This window comes from Ursus arctos, unplaced genomic scaffold (genome assembly GCF_023065955.2).
Source record: "Ursus arctos isolate Adak ecotype North America unplaced genomic scaffold, UrsArc2.0 scaffold_2, whole genome shotgun sequence".
Taxonomy (NCBI): domain Eukaryota; kingdom Metazoa; phylum Chordata; class Mammalia; order Carnivora; family Ursidae; genus Ursus; species Ursus arctos.
In genome coordinates this window covers 32,933,855-32,955,708 of record NW_026622874.1, presented here as the reverse complement: position 1 = coordinate 32,955,708, position 21,854 = coordinate 32,933,855, and the positions used below count along the sequence as shown (strand labels likewise).

The 21,854-nt window shown below is 50.1% G+C and overlaps 1 protein-coding gene across 1 annotated transcript in view; it reads right to left on the bottom strand.

Annotated features, from left to right (window-relative positions):
• Positions 1-19,967: 19,967 nt before the first annotated feature.
• The window catches only part of PLXNA2 (plexin A2), a 205,391-nt gene continuing 203,504 nt past the window's right edge, over positions 19,968-21,854 (bottom strand). The window contains exons 31-32 of the mRNA XM_026509048.4: positions 21,234-21,384; positions 19,968-20,475 (exon numbers count right to left, since the gene is read on the bottom strand). Of these exons, the coding sequence (XP_026364833.1) occupies positions 20,380-20,475; positions 21,234-21,384 (247 nt within the window). The 3' untranslated portion in view covers positions 19,968-20,379. The remainder of the gene's footprint in view (positions 20,476-21,233; positions 21,385-21,854) is intronic.

Sequence of the window (21,854 nt, the reverse complement as noted above, 5' to 3'; positions counted from 1 at the left end):
AGGCTGCAAGGCCTCACCTGGTTTGATCTGCCCTGCTTCCCTCGCCAGCTTTATCCGTGTGTTCATAACACACCTTGAATTTTATGTCTCAGGCACAGTGACCAGCTTACAGCATTCTCACGCCTTCCCTGCGAATCTGCGCCTCGGCTTCCCACTTGGCCTGGGTGTCTAGTCTTTGTCATTGCCTAGTCAGCTTAGCTGCCGTCTCCCCCTGAGGAATCGCCGCTACCCCCCAAGTTTGGGGTGACTATTTCCTGGCGGGCTGCCACTGCACCCTGGCTGGTCTGCCATCACAAATACCTTCTTGTCTCTGTGAGAGCCGGGGCAGCCGCGTGGCCAGGGCTCGGACAGCACCTGCTCCACAGGAGGGGACGAGTAGGTAAGTCACGGGACACAGAGGAATGTGCCAGATCTACTGAGGGGAAGTTCTCCACCTTCTAGGCACCAGTACAGAGTAAAACCCGCTACGCGCCCCATCCCGCCAGCCGGGAGAACAAGCCCGTGTAATGTGCCGAGTGCCAGACTCAGGGTCCCGAGCCTGCGGGTTTGAACCCGACTCGGCCTCTCCTCAGGGGAAGTCCCTGAACATCGAAGCCTCGGTTTGCTCAAAGGTGTGGCGGGGACCCTAGCACGTACCAGACAGGGTTGGTGTGAGGTGCACACAGACCGTGGACGCCGAGGTGCCCAGCTCGCTAGATGCCTGGTTAGAATTGCGTCCTCCCCTCTGTGCCCACAGAAGCCTTACCCAGGGCAATGAACTTGAGCTTTCAAGAGCCAGGCTGACAGAGCAGACTTGATAAGCACCCTGGTTGTCGGATATGATAATAATAGTCTCATTTATTAATATAAAGGCCCACTAATAGAGGCGGCGCTTTTAATTAGCCAACACGGCCACGATATTAATTTTTATCCACAGTTATTTAAGTCCGGGAGTCTGCCTCCCCTCTTCTGTTAGCACTTAGCTGCAGGGCGATGGAGAACATTTGTAATTGGATTTCTGTGCAGGACTTAATTATAAGGAGACAATAAAGCCCCTGAAATGCGGTAGGGTCTACCCTGTTAACTATTATTTTCCAGAGACACGCTCAGGCCAATGAATGCACAGATTTATCTAAATTATAATTTTTAAACTTAACAAAGCTTTCCTTTCCCCGCCCCCCAGGACCGAGGGGAATCTGCCGGGGAGCACAGATTTGCAGGGAGGAGGGCGCCGAGGCCGCACGCTTCATTCCTGTAATCAAGTGCTTCACTCCATGGTCCACCCAGCGGCTTCCCCAGGCCCCTCAGGATCTCGGAAGTGTATTTTCTTCCCTTGGCCAAATGGCTTATTAATAGAATTGGCTTATTTATATCTCACCCAGAAAATCCCAGAGTGATACAGCAACAGGGAGATATCGAGCCAATTAGTTGTGGGGCTTGTTGTCGTGGGGGGGAAATCTAGTTATTAATTTACTGCCCTGCACCAGTGGCACAATCGATTCTGAGGAAACCAAAAGGAAAAGAAGAAGAGAAAGAAAGCCACGTGTTGTAGACCATCTGGGAAAGCTCAAAGAGACGAGGCGACACAATTTCTACCTTCAGCAAAACTGTCTAGCCGGAGGAGAGCAGGGAGCCAGAGGCCCTGTCCTTGGTCGGCTGGGTGTGGTGTGAGCACCAGCATCTGCCAGCATCTGCCCGGGGGCCTGACTGTTACCTCCGTGAGTGCATTCGGTTCTCATGACACTCTGCGGCACGGGCTTATCGCACCCACTTCACGGAAGACACATTCATTCATTCATTCATTCATTCATTCATTTATTCATTCATTCCGTCTGAATCCCATAGCTTTGGAGAGGCAATAGAGAGAGGAGAGAGGCTGCCCTCTTGGCGCCTCCTTTCCAGCCCGGGTGGCGAGCTGCCCAAGGTCATCAGCCAGCATTCAGACTTGGTAGGACTAAGATAAGAACCAGGTAGGTCTGCCAACGACAAAGTCTGGGGCATCGCTTCGCCTTCTCCTGGCTGCCAGGTTCTGTGGGCGGCGTGGCTGGCTACAAAGCATACCATGTGAGGGTCCATCTGCCGTCCTAACTGGGAACATCGGAGGAGGAAAAGAGTTCACCGAGGGGTACAGCTCAGTGGAGGGCCTGGAAGAGGAGGGTCTGCCAGGATGAGGGTATGGGAGAGTACCTTTTGCTCCCCTCTGAGAGCGCCTGTGGAAGACGAGTTCAGAAATACAGTATTGTTCTTTTAAGAAAAAATGACCATCGTCATTCTGCTTGTAGGAACTGCTCAGATCACATTGTAACGTATCATGAACAGTTTTCCCAATCATTAGAAATTCTTCGTGGCTGTAAGAGTAAATGATGGTAGAATATTCCATCTCGTAGAGGTACGATTTATTTAACTTCCCAAAACTTGTGGGTATTCAAACCTTGGTGAATATTTAATTCGTGTGTAGTTATTATTATAAATAGAAGAGATGAACATATATGTGTGTCCTTATTTTTACTTGCTCAAAATCGAAGCGGAATTATTGCAACAAAGAGAATGAATTTGTTAAAGATTCTTGAGGCTTATAGCCATATTGCACTCTGGAAACATTGTACAGATTCTATGGGGCTGGTGATGTGTGAGAAGGCTTATCATTGCACCATCCCTTCATCAATACTCCGCATTGACTTTTACAAGTATTTGCTAATTTGATAGCATGAAAAAATATATTTCATTACTGTGTTTTCTTCCAGGGTATTGATTGCTAGTGAGGCTCAACGTTTCTTTGTATGCTTAGGCCGTTACTTGTATTTCTTCTGCAAATAGCCTATTCTTGTTCTTTGCACATTTTTCTTTTGGGTTTAGAGGTTTTTGTTATGTATAAATGCTATTTTATATTTTAAGAACATAAATTTTTTGATGTTTTTGTTGAAGACATTTTTCTCAGGTTGATTTTGCCATTTATTTTTATTTTCTATGGTGTTTTTTTGTAGAGCTGGTTTGAATTTTTATGCAGCCAAATATATCAATTTTTTTCTTTGTGATTCCTCCAATTGCTTTTGTGCTTAGAAATTCCATCTCCACGCTGAGATGGAAATAGTAATCTATATTTTATCCTAAGTATTTTATGGTTCTATTTTTTTTACACTTAACCCTTTAATTCATCTGACATTTATTTTGTTCCATGGTGTGTGATAAAGACTTAAATAGATTTGTCCCCTAAACAGTTAACCATTAATCCCAGCATCGTGTATTAAAGAATGTTTTCTTTCCCCATTGGCTTGGATGCCACCTTCATCACATGCTGAATTTTTTTTTTTAATATACAGTACACTGTTTTGAGCTGTCTTATTCTGTTCAGTTGGTTCTTCCATTATAATCACACTGTTTTAATTATTGTATCTCATACATTCACATATTTTAAAATATGACATATTTGTATATGAAATGTAGCATTTTATTATCTGGTAGAACAAATCTCCCACAATTACTCTGTTTAAAAAAAAATTGGCTATTCCTGCTTATTTTCCAGATGAATTTTAGAATCATGCTGTCTAGCTCCAGAAAAAAAAAAAAAATCCCAAAAAACCCAACAATCCCATTTGGTACTTGGAAAGGGATTAGATTCAGCATATATCTTAATTCATGAACCATTTGCATCTTTGTACCATTCAGTCTTGCCATTCGGGAAAATGACATGTTCTGCGGGTTTTTTTTTTTTTTTTTCCCTCTTTCCTTTGTTTTTGCAGGTTTAACTCTTGGATCTAAGTGAGATTTTAGCGTGCACTGTGAGGTGCGGATTGAAACTGATGCCTTTTCAAATAGCCAATTGCCCACAATCCCAGCTTCTGCTTCCCTCACACCTTCTCCAGTGATTTACAGCGAGCTGTTATCATTTATTAAGTCCTTAAATATATAGTAGGGTCTGTTTCTGAGCTGCCTAATCCCGTTGATCTGTCTATTCTTGTGCTAATGCCACACCATTTTGATTCTTGTCTGGTCTTCCCCAGTATGTCTGGAAACAGGACCACCTCCAGATGGCTCTTGGAGTCTCTGCCCCCTTCTCCCAAACCAGGATTCGTTCCCTGCATACAGAGTCGGCCCTGAGCATCTCTGGTCAGAAGCTTTTCAGTGCCCGTGGGACTGGGCTGGAGTGGTTTGGTGCCAGGTGTTTGGTTTTTAGTTGAGAAAAAACGGAGGGTGGTGGTGACCGAGGCCCGATCCCTGCCCCTGTCCTTCCCACAGGTCAGCACGGCCAGATGTTGGCTGTGGAGGAGCTCCAGTCTCCAGGGTGGAATGAGGGAGAAAGAAGGGCCAGAACATTTCAGGGAGGTGGTGCAAGTTAATAACCCTTTACTAGCAACCTCCTCATTCCTCCAGGGCCTGTTATGTGCCAGGCCTGGGCTAAGGCCATTACATTGTTCTCATTTTCACCAGAACCACCTGAGCTAATAACACATTTTACACATTAGAAGACTGGCTCAGAGGGAGTAAGAAACAACATCACCCAGCTCCTAAGGGACAGAGCCAATGTTTCACCCCCATTGTGCCTACTTTCAGATCCCATGATGATTACTTCTGGGCTGTGGTTGACTCAGCAGAACTAGAACCGTGGTGGCCCCCCACGCCCCCAACCAAGGACTCTTCTGACTGAAGCATTTACCACCTGGAGAAATGGTTTAGGCTACCTTGAATTTTGAGGGGTCTCTAACACAGGCTGTCCTGGTGATAGAATCTCGTGATGTGAGGCCCCGGTGCTTGGAGCTGCTCATCTGTGTGAAGGCTCAAAGGTCCTCTCTCCGTCCAGGCTCATGGGCTCACCTTAGGGGCCATGGCATTCTCAGCCATGGCAGAAGCTCGGGGTGGCTCAGTCGGTTAAGCGGCTGCCTTCGGCTCAGGTCATGATCTCAGGGTCCTGGGATCGAGCCCTGCATCAGGCTCCCTGCTCAGTGGGGAGTCTGCTTCTCCCTCTCCCTCTGCCCCTTCCCCCGGCTCGTGTTCTCTCTCTCTCTCAAATAAATAAATAAATCTTGAAAAAAAAAAAAAAAAAAAGAAGCGGCAGCTGGGCTTCCCATCCTGCCTCCCCTCCCTCCCTCTCCCCAGCCTGTGCTCCCTTCCCCCAGCTAAGCAGGCTGTAACCTCTGACTTCCAAGATTGACTGTGTTTAAGGGAGAGCCTGTGTGCCCACTGATGCTGGGAAGCAGATGTGGGGCATGGGGACAGAGCAAGGAGAAGGAGCCGATGGGTTGGGAAGTCCGTTGCTTTATTAAAAGAGGGTTCTGTGGACCTGATCACATTCTGTCCAAACCAGTGGCTGAGATGGCTCAAACAGCCAGAACTGAAAAATAATATGCATTTGTTTATTCCATCTCTCTTCAAGAAAAGACTACAATCTAAATTTGCCTCTAATCTTGGTCAACAAACAAACAGTGAGCTCACGGTCACTTTACCACCCATGCAGTCTGTGAGTACTTGTCCCCGTGGGGCCTCCCCTTTTCCACTCGAGGTCAGTCCCTATTCACATACCCGAGTATTAACGTACTTCCCACATTTAGTTTATCGTGGCTTATAGCATTCCATCATCGATGATCCACATTCTAGCAGAACATATTTCCAATGGTTTCTGGAATGGGCAATGCATGAACAGACTAATAGTGAGCAACCGGTCATGAGAAGATAAAACACATTTGCTTTGTGGGGGATTTTACCTCCTGGGGGACACGGGTACTGTACTAATGCCGATTATTATGAAGACCTTTCCTGAGACAGATAGAGCCCTGGGCTAGGAATCTCCGTCCCTAGGTTTGGAGCGTGGCCCTTCCTATTATTGACTTTGTGTGTCTTTGATACTTTTTTCCCCTGGTTCTCAGATTTCACTGGTTCCATTATGAGAGTCACCCCAATCGTGAAACCACAGAGATGGAAGGACATTACAGATAACTTTGTCTAACCCTCTTGTTTTATGGATGAGAGAAAACAGGCCCTGGAGGTCCAGTGACTTGCTCAAGGTCACAAAGTCAGCCTTTGTCTCTGCAGACGCCACCCCCATCAGCCTCGTGGCTTTGGGAATCATGTCAGAGGTGGAGGGCTTGGTACTTCCTTGAAGAGAGACCCTTCATTATGACTCATGCCAGCCTCCTGGGAACCTTTGGAGTGTTTTTCCATCTGAGTTGTTGACAACATGCCTCCTGGACTTCTGCCTCTCGTTCTGGAAGCCCCGTAGGGCTGACTTGACCAGGCTTTATAGAAAGGAGGAAAGGGCCATGAGGTTTCCACCTGAGCCCTGGGCGCTGCCTTGTTTCCTTACAGGACCCCCACCTCCCGTCTCTTGTCTCTTCCATCTGTATGAGCCATCCTTCCAGCTGCTTTTGGAACCCGAAGCAGCCAATGCTAGGTGGCGCGCTGGCAGAGACTGTGAACTCTTTGGCCTGTCATCATTATCTCACCATCTTGCTATGTTTCTATCTCAGTTCACAGAAAGCTCAGAGTGAACAAAGACCCCGGCACAGCGGGCTAGGCTAACAGGGCAGGGTGGTGGGGTTTGAGCCCCTGAAGATCTGGCTGGATCAGACAATCCACAGCGAGCCGGTCTCGGGCTCTGATGGAGCCTCGCCCGAGGAAACTGTTTGGCCGTGTGGTAGAGACTGGAATGAGACCCTAGGAGCAGGTCTCGTCCGTGTAATGTTTTTGAAGAACAATGTCAAGTCAGTGATGTTGCTGAGGCGGAGGTGGGGCGGCCCTAGAAAGGAGCGAGACCAGCTCGAGGCCGAGGGGGAGGGAAGCGTGGCCGTCTGTGGTACGTGGGTGCGTGTCCTTTTCCTTCCCCTACAGGGACCAAAGGAAGGAGACCCTGAAAGGAGAGGCGGGTATCCTGGGGGGAGTGGGGGTGGGGCACAGAGAGAAGAGAGAATCACATCACAGTTTTCCAAGTTCAGAATTTTCTAAAGACCGAGATCAGAGAACATCAGAGGATATTTCCTCAAAGGGGATGTTTTGGACGAGAGCTCTCTGAGCTGCGCACTTTGTCCACTGTCCCCCTGGCTCTTTTTTGCGTCTCATATAAAATGCAATTTTAGTTCAGGGCAAAGACACACAGAAGGGGGGGCATGGTAATGGGAGGGTAGAAATAAGGACAGGGCAGTGGTGATGGCCAGGCCGGGCTGGTGGGAAGGGGCTGGAGTCCAGCCTCCCTCACACTGAAGTTAGAGCCATGTTCCAAGTCCCCCCTCCCCAGGGCTCCTCAAGGTGACGTGGCGGCATTGTCCCTGGAAGTTTTCCATGGCCTGGGTGGACAGAGAGCTAGAAGGGGGTAAAAAGAAAAGGAAAGGTGCCATATTTAGCCCCCCGTGGCCACTTGCCATCACACCAGGTCCTGTGTGTCTTTCAGTTCCTCCTTTCCTGGTTTTAATGGAGGGACTTGACCTGCTCCTCTCTCTTGCTGCCCAGCTGTCTTGTCGGCAGGTCAGCTCTGGATGGGAGCCTGGTTCTCGCCAGCACGATTCCCATTCATTCTTAAGATCCTCTCAGCTCTTCACCAGATGAAAACAGGCAGGGTTTACAATATAACAAACCTGGGGCCGGTAAAGGCTATAAATCTCAAAACCATACGGCATGGGTATTCCTCGTCTTCGCTCAAATATAAACGGACTGGGTCCTCCAACCTCCTATTCCGTGTCTCTCCTCCTTCCTCCTCAGGTGGCACCTGGGGGTCTCTCTCTCTACCTCCGCCCACAGCCAGAATCACCTCGGGGCCTCTCCCCTGTTCTCAGTCTCCCAGTTCAGCAGGAATCTTGTTGGTTCTCTGGAGATGCAAAACGAGTAACTTAGGACCCAGTGGCTTTTGTTCTGTTCCTCAGAACGCTTAAGGGACTCTCTGCCCCTCTGCCCCTGGGCTCTAAGGATCATTTCCTGATACAGGGAGCTACTGAGGGTTTAGAGAAAAGCGCTGAGGCTGGATCTGGGGTGGGCCGGGAGGGGGGGGTTGCTCATGGCAGCTCCTTATAGGAACCCAGAATGCCCCTCCTACAGGGCTGGAACTCTATAAAAAGCAGCTGTATCCTTCACTCTCAATTCTGGAATGGCTCCGGGTCCCTTGGACTATTTGCTATTCCAACGTTGCCCTTTCTGATTTCACTGTCTCTGTGGTGGCTCCATATTTGGCCCTGGCTCTCTCCATAGTTCCTTGGATCAGAGGTTGAGCTTTGAACTTGGATTCCACTTTGGCCTTTGGCACTTCTCTCTATCCGGTCTACACTTTGGCTGTGGGTCAGAGGCACCCCTGTCTGGTAGGGAGGGTGGCCCCTAGGTGGGACCTTATTCTTTGGAGCCCTAACGGTGCTCAGGGACAATTTGGGGTACAACACAGGGTGGTGGGGGGGTGGGGACCTGGTGTGGGAAGGGGAGACAGAGTGGGTTGGGGCTTGGCTTCCTATCTCTACCAGGCAACTCCACTTGGATCTGGATTCTGTATGAACCTTTCTTTGGTAAAAAGTCGAAAACTACTGATCTTCAATTTATAAAGGAGAAAGCTGAGACGGAACAAAGAAAAAGGATTTGTCAAGGTCACCCAAGGGATTTAGTGGCAGATTCAGGCTTCAGAAGGAGACAAGCCCAGTGGCTGGGGCACATCCTGAACGCATTGACCCAGGAGCATGACCCAGGTCTCCAGGAATCTTCTGGTCTCTGCTTGCCCCTGTTCTGTTGGGAGAGGCCCGAGGGCCCAGAAAGCTTGAGTGCTGTTGTCACGGGCTGGCTCTGAGTAGTAAGGACCATCTACTCCTTCTGCTTTGAGTGCGTTGTGCTGGAACCGGTGAGGCCCTTTTAATGAGTCCTGAAGAGCCCTGACACCACAGGGGGTGGTAAGACTGGGGGTCAAGTCCCAAGGAGGTCGCTAACCTCAGTGTGATTCTGGATTTGTTATATAATCGCTCTGAGCCTCGGTTTTCTCATCTCTAAAATGGGAGTAAATAATGTTTGCCTCTTCAGACGTTTGTCGGAGTCTTTGATCATGTGTGTGTCGCCTTCACGACAGTAAGTGCACTCCAGACACCCAGTCATTGTTGCCAGATGAACATGGCAGCCAGGGAAGCTCGCAAGATGAGGACGTCAGGGGCCCAGCCTGGGACCTTTCTTGGCGCCTAGCACCGAACACAGCATATAGAGGGCTGTCAGGACATGTTTGATTAAATAAACGAAGGAACAGGGACAGGCGGTCCTAAAGAGGAATGCCCACACAGCCCGTGTGTACACACCGCTTCACGTGCCATCTTATCTTTTTTTTTTTTAAAGATTTTTTATTTATTTATTCGACAGAGATAGAGACAGCCAGCGAGAGAGGGAACACAAGCAAGGGGAGTGGGAGAGGAAGAAGCAGGCTCATAGCAGAGGAGCCCGATGTGGGGCTCGATCCCATAACGCCGGGATCACGCCCTGAGCCGAAGGCAGACGCTTAACCGCTGTGCCACCCAAGCGCCCCTCGTGCCATCTTATCTTACCACGTTCAACCTAAGGTCAAGGAAGAAAGACCTCAAGACCCCAACACTTTGGGCGAACTGGCCAAGAGGAGTGATCACGTCTGTTCCCCTTCTCCTCCATAGGTGTCCTCACCCTCCTACAGGGAAATGGAATGGAAATGGGACCTAAGAGCTGCCTCTAAAGTCACGGAAGAGGAGATGGGTTCCTGTAGAGCCCCAAGCTCGAGGTTCACTAATGTCAGAGGGGACTTAGCTCCCGTCGCGGTCTTGTGGCCTTCAAAGTCACGGTGGATCGTCTTGGGTGGAGGTGAAGTCGGACTACACCTGGATGGGGGGCTCCTGGCCTACCCTCCGGGATCCATCACCTCAGGCTCCCCTCTCATGTGGCTGGGGGTGCCTCGGCTGTCCCACCGGAGCTCCAGGCTCAGCTTTTCTAAAATGGATCCTCCAAGTTAGGGGCACTTGAGGTGACATCAGGGAACTGAAAAATGGAGCCAAATGAAGATGGGGAACCAGGGAAAGATGAGACTGGGAAGATGGACCTGGAAGCACGGAATTCCATATGATTCTTGGGATTTGAACAACTAAGCTTTTTTTTTTTTTGTACCAGTTTCTGGTGTATGCTTTTTGGTGGGACCCTTATAAACAGGCTAGGATAATGGACTTTTATGAATGTTCAAGAGAAAGACCAGAGAAGGGGATGGTTTCCAGTTTTTCCCACTTCCTATGATTCCCCGTGATGACTCGGAGAGTCAGCCCCTCTCCTGGGCTCTGGAGCTGGAACCCTCCCTGCCCCTTTGTCGTGTTTGGCTTTGCGGTCGCTCCACACCTCTTTGATGTCCATCCCTTTTCTTCTTTGCTTAGCCCGCAAAGGTTGGGACTTTTCAAAAGCATTTTCCACCAGGAAATTAAGAGCAAAAGAAACCAGATTTTAAAAAGCATCAAAGTATAAAAGAATGGTCGTCAGGGGCTGGGGGGAGAGGAGCACGGGGAGTTGTTTAATGGAGACAGAGTTTCAGTGTGACAAGGTGAGAAGAGCTATGGGGATGGATGGTGGGATGGCCACACAACAGTGTGAATGTACTTAATGGCCCTCAGCTGTACGCTGAACAACGGTGAAGATGGTGAATGTTGCTGTGTGGATGTCACTACAATAAAAAAAAAAAAAAAAGGAGAGAGAGAAAGCATCCAAGTGGATAGACTTACAGATCCTTTGCATGGGGTTTAGCTTCAGTGTTTGAGAGCTGGTTGACTTTGTCATTTCCTCACCACGAAGGTTAATTTTATGGGGCAACGCAGCGAGGCTATGGTGGCCACTTGTTTGGTCAAACACCAGTCTAGGGGCGCCTGGCGGGCTCAGTCAGTTAAGCATCTGCCTTTGGCTCAGGTCATGATCTCAGGGTCCTGGGATCCAGCCCCACTTCAGGCTCCCTGCTTGGTGGGGAGTCTGCTTCTCCCTCTGCCTCTGCTCTTCTTCCCTGCTCACATGCTCTCTCTCTCAAATAAATACATAAAATCTTAAACAAACAAACAAACAAACAAACGAACCCACCAGTCTAGATGTTGCTGCAAAGGTACTTTTTAGATGTGAGTAACATTTATAACCAGTAGAGTTTGAATAAAGCAGATTGCCCTCCATGATATGGGTGGGCCTCAACTAATGGCTGAAAGCCGTAAAAGCAAAACCGAGGTTTCCCAAAGAACAAATTCTGCCTCCACATTGCCTTGAGACTCAAGACTCAACATTTAGCTCTTGCCCGAATTGCTAGCCTGCCAGCCCGCCCTGTAGACTTCAGACTTGTCAGCCCCCTAGTCTTGTGAGCCAGTTCCAGAAAGTCTCTCTGTGTCTGTCTCTGTTGATCTCCCCCCTACAGACACACACACACACACACACACACACACACACACATGTGCACACACACATACCCACATCCTAGTGCTCTATTGGTTCTGGTTTCTCTGGGAAACCCTGACTCATACACTCACCTGGAACCAGTTGCGGATGGAGGTGCCCAGATTTCTCCCTGAGTGGAGACAGGGCAAGTAACCCTCCCAGGTCTGGTAAGCACTTCATTTCCTCTCCTACTCTGCTCTCCTGGCTTCTCTCTGGGAATCGACCATCCTGGGGTCTGTTCCCTCTGCTTCCCACCTATGTGCCCTTCTCTGGAGCTCCTGCCCTGGGCCTATGGGCCTGGCCTACACTTTGGCTCTCTGGGTGAAAGGGTGTCTACGAGGCCCCAAACATTTTTTGGACCCTGGCCCTTGTCAGGCTTTCAGGAAGCCACCTACTGACTTTGTAGCGGGTTGGACTCTCTCTGTGGCTTTAGTACATGGGGTTTGGCTTGATTCACTTCTCTCTGCTTTCTATCCACTTTTAGCATGTTTACTGGCTGCTTTGTGGCTGGTTCTGCCTTTGGGTAAAGGCTTGATTCATTTCCTATCTTCCTCAGTCAACATCCACACCTAGGCTCCTAAGGGCTCAGCTCTGAGGCACCAGGTTTCCTCTGTGAAACCTATGAGCCTTATTAATTCAGCTTTTTCCCACAGCCAGATAGAGACCCTCATCTCCTCCTGCCTGTAGGTCCTGCTGGACGCCCATAAAAGAAGGATGGATTGATGCTTTCTCTCTCTCATTCATCTATGATAGCATCTAAGAAGTCCATTATATACATTATCTTATTTAACCCCTTCCAAAACCCTATTTCATAAATCGTATCCCCATTTTATAGGTTTGAGAACTGATACACAGAGAGGCTATGGGTCTTGTCCCAAGACTCACAGCACGGAAATGGACTTCGAACCCAGACAATCTGATTCCAAGTCTTATGCTCTTAGCCAGGGATGGACACAGAAAATCGAGCAAGTAGAAGGGAGCAGGGAATGAGGAATGAAGATAAATAAGACAGAGATATAAAGCAACGTCAGCAGAGGGTCCTGCACGCACGGGTGCTGCAGGTGGGCCCGAGTTTGGCTCCAAGCTTCCAGGGCCAAGCACAGGTGGGAGCCTCCTCTTGCAGCGTGCTCGCTGAGCAGAGGGTCTGACAACTCCCGGTGCCATTGTGATCAAGCACCGGTCACCGGCAGCCCCCACTTACCTCCGTCCTCTCGAGAGGCTTATCATGCAGGGTTTTCCTCAAATGGAGGGGCCCAGCTCTCTGAGCTTCCTACTGCTATGGTTTGGCAAAATTATTTTGCACTTGTAGTAAAAATGATACGTAATTCCCACTAAGAAAAGGGATGAGTCTTTCTCTCTTAGAATAATGATTCGATATTGACGTGGGATTTTAAATTCTGAGAAAGTTGCAGCTTTAAGACTTGGCTTTCTTTCCCCTTTATATGCCCAACAAGGCCTAATCTGGTGCCCTGCTCACCACAGTGGTGAATAGGGGAGGACCGTGTTGAACAAACACGAATGTTAGCGGAGGCTGACGGGCGCTCGCACAGCACCTGCTTGTACGAGAGGGAGGACCCATTTCCGGGGAAGACCTCCAAGCTGTCAATGTCCTGGAGCTCCTGAGAGGCAGTGTAGCGCGTGGAAAGAGCATGCAATCCGAACTCTGCCGTAGCTGTCTGACCCTCCGCAAACCTCTTCGCCTCTCTGAGCCTCAGACTATAAAAATGGAACATACCTATCATATGAGAGGATGGTCTTTCTAGTGCCTGGAATATGGTAAATGGTCCACAAAATTTATGTGCTCAGTCATTCATTCTTTCGGAACATTCTTATTGGCCTCTGCCTCCAGCCAGGACTCCCTGTGCTCTGTCCCGGGACTACAACAGTGAGCAGGACAGGCAGGGGTCTGGTAGATTCCCTCCCGGTAGGTCCTGGAGCAGATACTTAATAACAGAGCTGCCTGCGGGCACCTGGGTGGCTCAGTCGGTTAAGCGTTGGACTCTTGATTTGGACTCAGGGTTCTGGGATCCAGTACCCCCTACCCCCCACCTGGGTGTTGGGCTCTGTGCTCCGTGGGGAGTCTGTTTGAGATTCTCTCTCTCTCCCTCCCCCTGGGTCCCTCCCTCTGCTCACACTCTCTCTCAAAATAAATAAATCTTAAAAAAATAATAATAATAACAGAGCTGTCCCAAGTCCAAGTTGTTGAAGGAAGAGCCAGGGAGTGGCAAGAAGATTAGGGGGCCCACACCTCCGTGGAGCCCATGCGGCGGCGCCGTGCGCCCGGCCAGCCCACGGCAGGGATCCCGTCAGGAGCCGGGTCTCAGGGGACTGCCCCTGCCGTGCACTGTCAACAGGCTGGGGGCTCAGCAGGGCTGGGGGGACGGATCGCGCCGTTCTCACTGCGGTGGAGCAGGGCGCTGCAGCGCTCTAGGTCGGGATTTACAGGAGAAGTGGCCACGGTTTACGGTGGTCTCTGCGTTCACAGACAAACCGTCTGTGCGGTCAGAAGCAGCGCGCTCATTCTAGACCAGCCGCAGCGCTCTGCTCTTCTCCTGGCTCTTCAGGGTGTTGTGTTTGCATGTTCCTCACCCTCAGGACCAGCATTTGCATCTCTTCAGTCTGTCAGGGAACAATGCGCGTGCGTGTGCGTGTGTGTGTGTGTGTGTGTGTGTGTGTGTGTGTACGCGTGTGTGCGTGTGTGTGTGTGTGTGTGTCCCCACATACGCATGCGCACAGACATCATAAACTCAGAAGCTGCCAAGGACGGACTGAAAAATCTTAGCAGGCGTCCTCTCTTTGAATCCAGCACAATTCTATAGCCCTAGCATGCACTGCACTTAACGAACGTGCACTGTACATGATTTTGTACTTCGAGTCCCAGGCAGGCCCCACTTGTCCATGTGCTGGCAGTCCACGTAAGACTGGGCTGGCCTTGACAGCAAAGTCTGAGTCTCCCCCATCAGATTGGAGGCACCCTGCAGGCAGGGGCTGTCTCCCCCAGCTGACTGGAGGCCTTCCAAGGGCAAGGCTGCACCTCGTCCTTCAGGAACCTCTGCTTTTGATGTGATGCCAGGCCGTGGGCCCAGAAAACAGCTCTGACCGCATGACCATGGAGGCAGCCTTCAGCAGTCTCCTGGTGCGCAGTTCCCTGAGATGTCAGACTGCCAGGGTCTCGAGCTGACCCCATCTACTCCCTTCACCTGCCGAGAGTGGCGGGGTCACCCACACACTTGGGGTTACAAGAAAGAAAAAGAGAAAAATGGAAGTACAGAAGAGGGGAGGGGGCGTGGCATCCTCAGATCAACCAATCAACTCGATACCTCCCAGGCTCTGCCTGGACCCCTCCCTCCCCCAGCCCAACTGATTCCCCCGCCGGAGCCCCGCTGGGTGCCAGAACCCCGCCCCCGCCCCGCCCAGCCCCGTGCTGGATCTAATCGCACACAGTATCTGGCATCATTCCCTGATCCACACCCCCCTTCATCCCTTAACTGAAAATCAAAGGAAAACAACAAAAACACCCTTCTCGTGGTGTGGCCAAGACATTCATTTTTCAGAAAGACATTTCTTTTTCAGAATCCTTGCACTTTTCACCAACCTAAAAGCTTGATGAGGACAAGGATCATGCGTTCCTCATTTATTATTCCTGCCCCTCCCCCAGCACTTGCCAGGATGCCATGCCTCTTTTGTATAAACGAATAAATGTGATTTTCAGGAAGGACCAGGGATGGATCTCTTCATTCTCCTGAGACCTCATTCTTCCCTGGCAAAAAGGTGTCAGCCCAAAGTATCTGCACTCTTTTGTTGGAGGAAAGCTGTATTCTGGGGTTTTGGGGCTAGGGGGCAGTGTTCACCTATTGGTACAAGCGGGAGCAGAGAGAGAGTGTGTGTGTGTTGATGATGATGATGACTGGACATTAATAAGCTCTGGCTATAGAGAGACTTCTAGAAGTCTCTGAAAACCACTTAGCTCACCTTTCCTAAGTGACCTGCTTCTTAAATATGCCTGTGAAATGTTATTCTGCATGTATGTGGCTGAACAACCAGGCTTATCTGAAGATATAAGTTTTTTTTAATCCAGTAAACTTTATTTATATATAACAACAGTACAAATTGTGTCCTTGGCTTGCAAAATAGGAGTGTTTCATATTTACAATAGGTACACAATAATATATTAGAATAACCAAAAAACCCCCATTTTATTGGAACATTTTAAATACTTAGTTTTCTTACAGTTTTTATTCCACAACACCTGTAAAAACAACAAAACCAGACAACTATCATTGTATTTTCTTAAAAATATATATAATACAGAATCCAGTGTGTCAAGAAGAGTGGGTTTGGGTAGGAGAAGTTGGGGGGAAATGCAGGTGGGCTCAGGTCCCCAGTTTCATGGGATAAAGAGCTTGTCCCTTGTTCCCCAACACACTTGCCATGTTCCATTATGCTCTCCACCTGTAATGTCAACATGGAGGGCAAATAAAGCCAAAGTCAGAGCCTTGACTGAAATCCAAAGGTGCCTCCCATCTTCCTTGAGGCTAAACAGGAGCAGGTTGCACAGCAGCACGGATAGAGTCCAGTCTGAAGGTGGAGCCCTGTTACAGTGAGGAGAACAAGACAGGACTGTCCACGAGAGGCCAAGAATCTCCAGTCTGCTTACTGGGCTGAGGCCTTGTTTGACAAGCAGTGGTCTTGATCAGTCAGGTCCCAGGACGTCCCTGATACCAAGAGTGAAACTTACCTTTCATTCATGATGTCACTGAGCCCTGGGTGCTAAAACTCCCCTCTTTGGGAAAACCAGGAGAAAGGCAAGAGATGAGGAAGAGAGACTTTGGAGTTATGAAGAGGGTGCCGCCATTTTCTCCAAGCTTGTTCCTGAGACAAGGCATCGAAGGCCCTGAACTTCACCTCTCAAGTCTCCCCATGGGATCTGCTTCCACAGCCCTATAACTGCGAGGCTGTTTTGCATTTTCTCATCACCCCCTAGATCCTGCCCCAAGAGTCTCAAGTCTTTTCTGTCAGTGGCCAGGCCTCAGGAGCCTCAGAAGCAGCAGTGTGGCAGGGGAAAAGTGGCCTCCCCCAGGGCAGCTGCTGGCCCAGCGTTTACCTGCTGCAGGTTAATGGGGACCCACGTGGCAACTGGGACGCACCTGGAGATTTATCAGCCAGAGGCTTTCACACATTCTCTATTTGTTCTTCCCAGACTGTTTTTCGTCCAGCCCTTCCATCCATTGCTTCTGCTTCACGCTCAGCAGGGCCAGAGGCCTCGAACGCTATTTCTTGTCCTCATTTGGTGGAAATGAAGGAAGGTCAGGAGCTCAGGCAGCAGGGGACGTGGCACCAGAAGAGACAGTGGCCGTGGAAGTGAGAGAGGCTCTCATGCGGAAAGAACATCCCCAGATAAGGTAAGGCAGCTGGCTTGGTTGGCTTTCTTCCTTCTTTTGGCCCTCTTTCTGCAAAACTCGTGCCCTCTGCAGGTGGTGGGGAGAACTGTGCCTCCTAAGTTTGTGGCAGGGACCAGTAGCCTGGAGAATGTAAATTTGCTAGAAAGTCCTTCCTGGTCTCGTTGACTGCTGTTTCTCAGCACCCAGAGCAGTCCCTAGCAGACAGCTGCGGTGTGTGAATGGAGGAATAGAGGAACAGTCCCTACCCTTGAGTGAGGCTAACAGCTGATCCATGCTTTGAATGACTGAACTCTGCAAGGAAGGGGAGCTCTCTGCAGTGGTGGATCAGACACGATTTGAGAGCTGTGCTATGCGGAGAGGGAGGAGGGCATGCACAGAAATACCTGACCTCCGATCCCGTGCTGAGAGCAGAGGCGGCAGCAGGCCAGTTGGAGGGACCTACTCCACCAAGACGGACATCTTGTCCATCTTCATCTTGTCCATCAGCACCTTCTATCTTGCCAAGCACATTTCCGGGGTCCTTTTCCAGTCCATTGTCTCTTGTGCAGATTAATGAAACAAATGAAACTGGATGGATTTTTGAGAGACACTTCCCTTCCTGCCTCCCTCCAAGATGCAAGGGCTCCGTGGGGGGTAACGGCTGTGTCTTTTTCCTTATATGAGGTCAAAATATCTTCAAATTGGATAGTGAGGGGAGAGGCCTAGGGACTCCCAGTTCTCCTCATTCTATAGGTATGAACTCCATTGGTTCTTGATGGCCCGAAGCCAAGAGTTGGAGGAGGAGGGACAGATGGGAAGCTGGAGAGAGGGCAAGGCTTGACCATCTTTCACCCACGTGGCTTGGCTTGAGTTGCACCAAGTTTTCCTTCCTCTGAATTCCTTCCTCAGAAATGCCCCTGTGCCACCTCCTTCGCCATCCCAACTTGCCCGACACTCTCATGGAATCCCGAGAAATGTGGCCAAACCACTCATGCCAGCTCTGGTTCCTCTCGCCTCCACTCTCCAGCTGGCCATCCCCCCCATCATTCTCTACACTCTGGAAGCCTGCAAGGAAGCAGACCCAGGGCAATGAACGGTCACCCAAAGGAGCTCCTGGGAGACAATCGGGTAGATGCAGAGAGGTAAGGGGTGGTGAGATACTGTCAAAATGTCAAACTTCCTTTTACTTCTTGGTGGACCAAAATCCTGGATGCTCGTCTGCGCGGCGGTGTGATCAGAAAACTTCCGTTTGGAGCTCGGAAGTCATGTGAGGGTGGGCTGGGATTTTTCTGCGGCACCGAGGCCCCCCGCTCACATTCCTCTTGCACAAATCTTCTCCTTTCATCGCCATTAATCACAGGCTCCAAGCTGATAAGCTTTGGGTGCTACGAAGAGCAAACACTTTGGCTTAGTGCGGAAGGCCAGTCATTAGTATTTCTTTCAGGCTATTAATAGGGCCCAGAGAAACTTTAGCAGAAGTGGATTATCAGAAGAAAGTGGCCTTGGCATGGCTGGTTGTGAATTATAATGAAAAGAGCGAGTTTCCTGAGTATTTTGCTGAATGCTTTTCTCTTTCCCTTTGTCAGCTGCATTCAGGCGAGAAACTGGAGCTGAGAAGACCAGGCGATGTCTGCTGTGTGGTTAGCACAGAGATCCAGAGCCACACGCCAGGGATGGAAGCCAGCCCTCAGAGCTCCCCCTCCCCCAGCCCTTTCCTGGGAATCCAGTGTGGTCAGCAGAGCCTTTGGAAATTGGAATTGTCTGGAGGTAAATCAGGGCACAGAAAAGCTGGGGCCCAGAGTTTAATTACAGAGGAAATGACCCTGGTCTGGTCTCTCTGGGGCTGGCTGGTCCAGTTTCCCAGCACTGCAGCCCCTTGCAAAGTAGAAGGTGGGAAGGGGAGGTTGGTCCTCTCCTGCCTGCCCCCTTCCCACCCCTTTGCCTTTCTCTGGCCTTCCTTCTCCCTCCCTCTGATGCTGCTTACAGAGAAGCTGGAGCTGTCTGCTTGGGTCCTTGCCGGTGGGGGAGGCCTGAAAACTCTGACGGCTGTCCTGGTCACCAAGGTCTTGCCGCCAACAGAGCCACCTTCCTCTGGATGACTCCCACTGGCTTTCGTGGGGCCTCTGGACCCAGGGTGTGGAGCTTTGGTCTCTTTGTTTAGAAACTACACTCAGGAGAGTTGGTCATCCATGGTTTTAGGTGTTAGCAGAAGAGAGAGAGAAAGAAAGAAGCCCAGTGAGAAGCCACCCACTTGTCCTTCAAACTCACAAGGACATGGGGGGCAGAAAGAGAGGCAGGAGACAGTAACGTGGGGATGTACAGTCATTTCTACTGAGGCAAGCGCTCAGACGGTCAGGAACTTCCACATATGAGCGGAGGGCTGTCTCCCCTCTGCAGGCACAAGAGAAGGGTAGAAAGAAAGCATCACAATAAATACGGCCACTTCTTTAACCTATGCTCTTCAAGTATTGCTTGCTGTAAACAGTGTTTGGTTTTTGCTTTCTCTGCAACTGCAAGAAACCCCCGGCAGATTGGAGTGGGATCTAAAGCCAAACACCCACGTCCCCAGATCAGCTCCCAAGCAGAATCTCCTGGAGGCCTGGGCCACACACTCCAGGCCCTTTCCCCAAGGAGGCCTGGTTTATGACCGTGACGAGGTAAGGCAAAGCTGTCCAGTGTCCTCAGGGAGGCCAGGCATCTGGTCTGGGAGAGGCCCACCTCTCCCCCACTTCTGAGAGTAACTTTAGGGGAACCAAAGGGGAAAGTACCGAAGATCAGCTCCTCATTTCTTGAGGTCTGAGATTAAATAAAAGAAAAACAAACAAAAAGCCCAGTAGCAAAAAGCATTGGTACCCTACAGACACCGATCTGCTCTCCAGAGATGAGAATATACATGTGCGTGTCGTCCATAAAGCTCCACACTCCCGGTCAGCCAGGTTGAGCCCCGCAGTCGGTGCCGAGTTCGGTACTTGCCATGGTCCTTGGGCTGCCGGGATGATTCCAGGTTGTACTGGCCTCTATTTTTGCGAAGTGTTTGGAGTGAACTTGTGCTCGTTCTTCTCCTCCTCGTCATGTTCTTGCAATTTCAAGGGAAAGCAAATGATCATTTTCCCTCCAATTCTCAGCTTCTCTTTGTAGGCTTTTTCTGGCATTTGAAAATAGGAGTCATTCGAGGAAGGGGGGAGGGCGGGGAGAAGGAATGGGGACAGAAATCAGATTGAAACAGAAGTGGGACGGGATGAACAGGGAGGCTTTTTGTTTTGTTTTATTTCTGTTTTTTTTCCTTTTTCTTAAAAAAAATTAAATAAAGTTCTCATTATTTCCCCAATATACATCAAATGAGTTTTCATGCAAAGCAGCAGTCACAGAGGCAGAACTGTCCCCAGTTCGTGCCTCTCGGCTTGGAGAACCACCTTCTCTGCGCCCCCTGCCTCTCTGTGGTTCGCTGTGGGTGGACGATGCCCGCGGTCTCTCCCTGCAGGAGCCGGCGGTGATGGGCCGTGGCTGGCGTGGGGAGGAGGGGCCCTCCCCTCTCCCCGGGATGGGGTCTCAGGGGACAGCAAGCTCTGGGGTCTGATCCCCCTCACTTGTCCTTCCTTCTGAGACTCCCAGTGTGACAGCTTTCACAGGCCCCCTTCCTGGGAATGCGAGGCTCTGTCTCTCAGCTCTCGATGGACATAGCATTAATGAGCTGCTCCACCTTGTACGCCAGCCGCTGTCGCCGGGCCTGCTCGTCCTGCTCTAGGGCCCCGATGAGCTGAGGAGCAAAAACGAGGGTGGAGAAGACTTTAGGACTCAGTTTCACTAGAGGAAGCCATTGGCCGAATCCTTCATCCCTCTCCCCTCCTTTCCATTCTGCCCTAATGAACATAACCTGAGATACTGTAAATGATTAACTGAATATATGTTGTGTAGGCATGTATGTGTGTCTATGTATGTCTGTCTACATGTATGCACATACATGTAGATATCTTAACACTATGTGTTTAAAACCGTATTTGGCATATCTGACAAAGTGCTATGTAAATATTAGCTATTATCATTATTATTATTACTAATGCTAATTTCAAGGACAATGTCAGTGCATGCCTTGGAAATTCTCTGGAGCTGTCCTAGGTGACCTCTGCTCACGTTAAGGTCAACCTGCCTACCTGAAACGTAACCGATAGCATCTGCCCGAGTGCAAAGAATCATCTGATTCATTGTTGAAGGAAGGATGAAATTAATTGTACAACACTTTGAAAGGAACAACAATTACGTTGTTGAAAGTGTTATTTATTGTGTTAACAATGAGTGGAAGACAATGAAATGTGAAAGAAGGTGCTGGATGAATCCGGAGGAGAGGCTCCCTTCTAAGGGGATGGTAATGAGTTTCGAGCTCATGGGTTTTTGACTCCATGCCTCTGTCATGTAAATTACCCTCTGTTGCTGTTATTGAAGGGCTGAGCCAGGCCTTCTGTGTACCTGCCTCCCGGCTCCGTGTGTCTCTGTCCCCTCCCGGGCCCCCCGCCTTACCTCTTCGCTATACTTGCTGACGTAGGAGTAGATCTCATTGAGGGCACTCAACATATTGAACTCCACAGCGTGCAGACGGGACTGCTCAGCCAGGTAGGCGTTCATGTCCTGGTCACTGATGGCCGGGAGCTTGGCGATGTCTGCGTAGTATCTGCCGTAGAGAGGACGGGCTCCTTAGTGAGGACCCGGCACCCCTTCTCCTCCAAGACTCTGACCTCAGGCTCCTTGAGAGCACCGGATGTCCCCAGTTGCTCCTGCCTCCCGATTTCTCTTCTGATGTGTCTCCCTCTGGCTCCTTGCCTCAAGCTAAGGTTGAGGCCTGGAGACTGGCGCTCCCTAGGCCAGACTCCATCCAGCTGGGAGCTTCCACCGTGTGGGCCCCCGCCCCCTCCAGGAACGCTTAAAAGCCCAGACTCTGACCAGATTCTGACTGGACTCCTCGTCTTCCAATCCCAGCTCTACTACCTGCCGGCTGTGTGACCTTGGGCGAGTTACTTAGCCTCTTTCTGCACCTTGGTCTCCTCAGCAGTGAAATGGGGATGATAATATTCCCTTTGCATCTCCGCTGGATATTTTAAGGAGATGATACATAAAAAACCTTTATCACAGCACTGGTTGCTT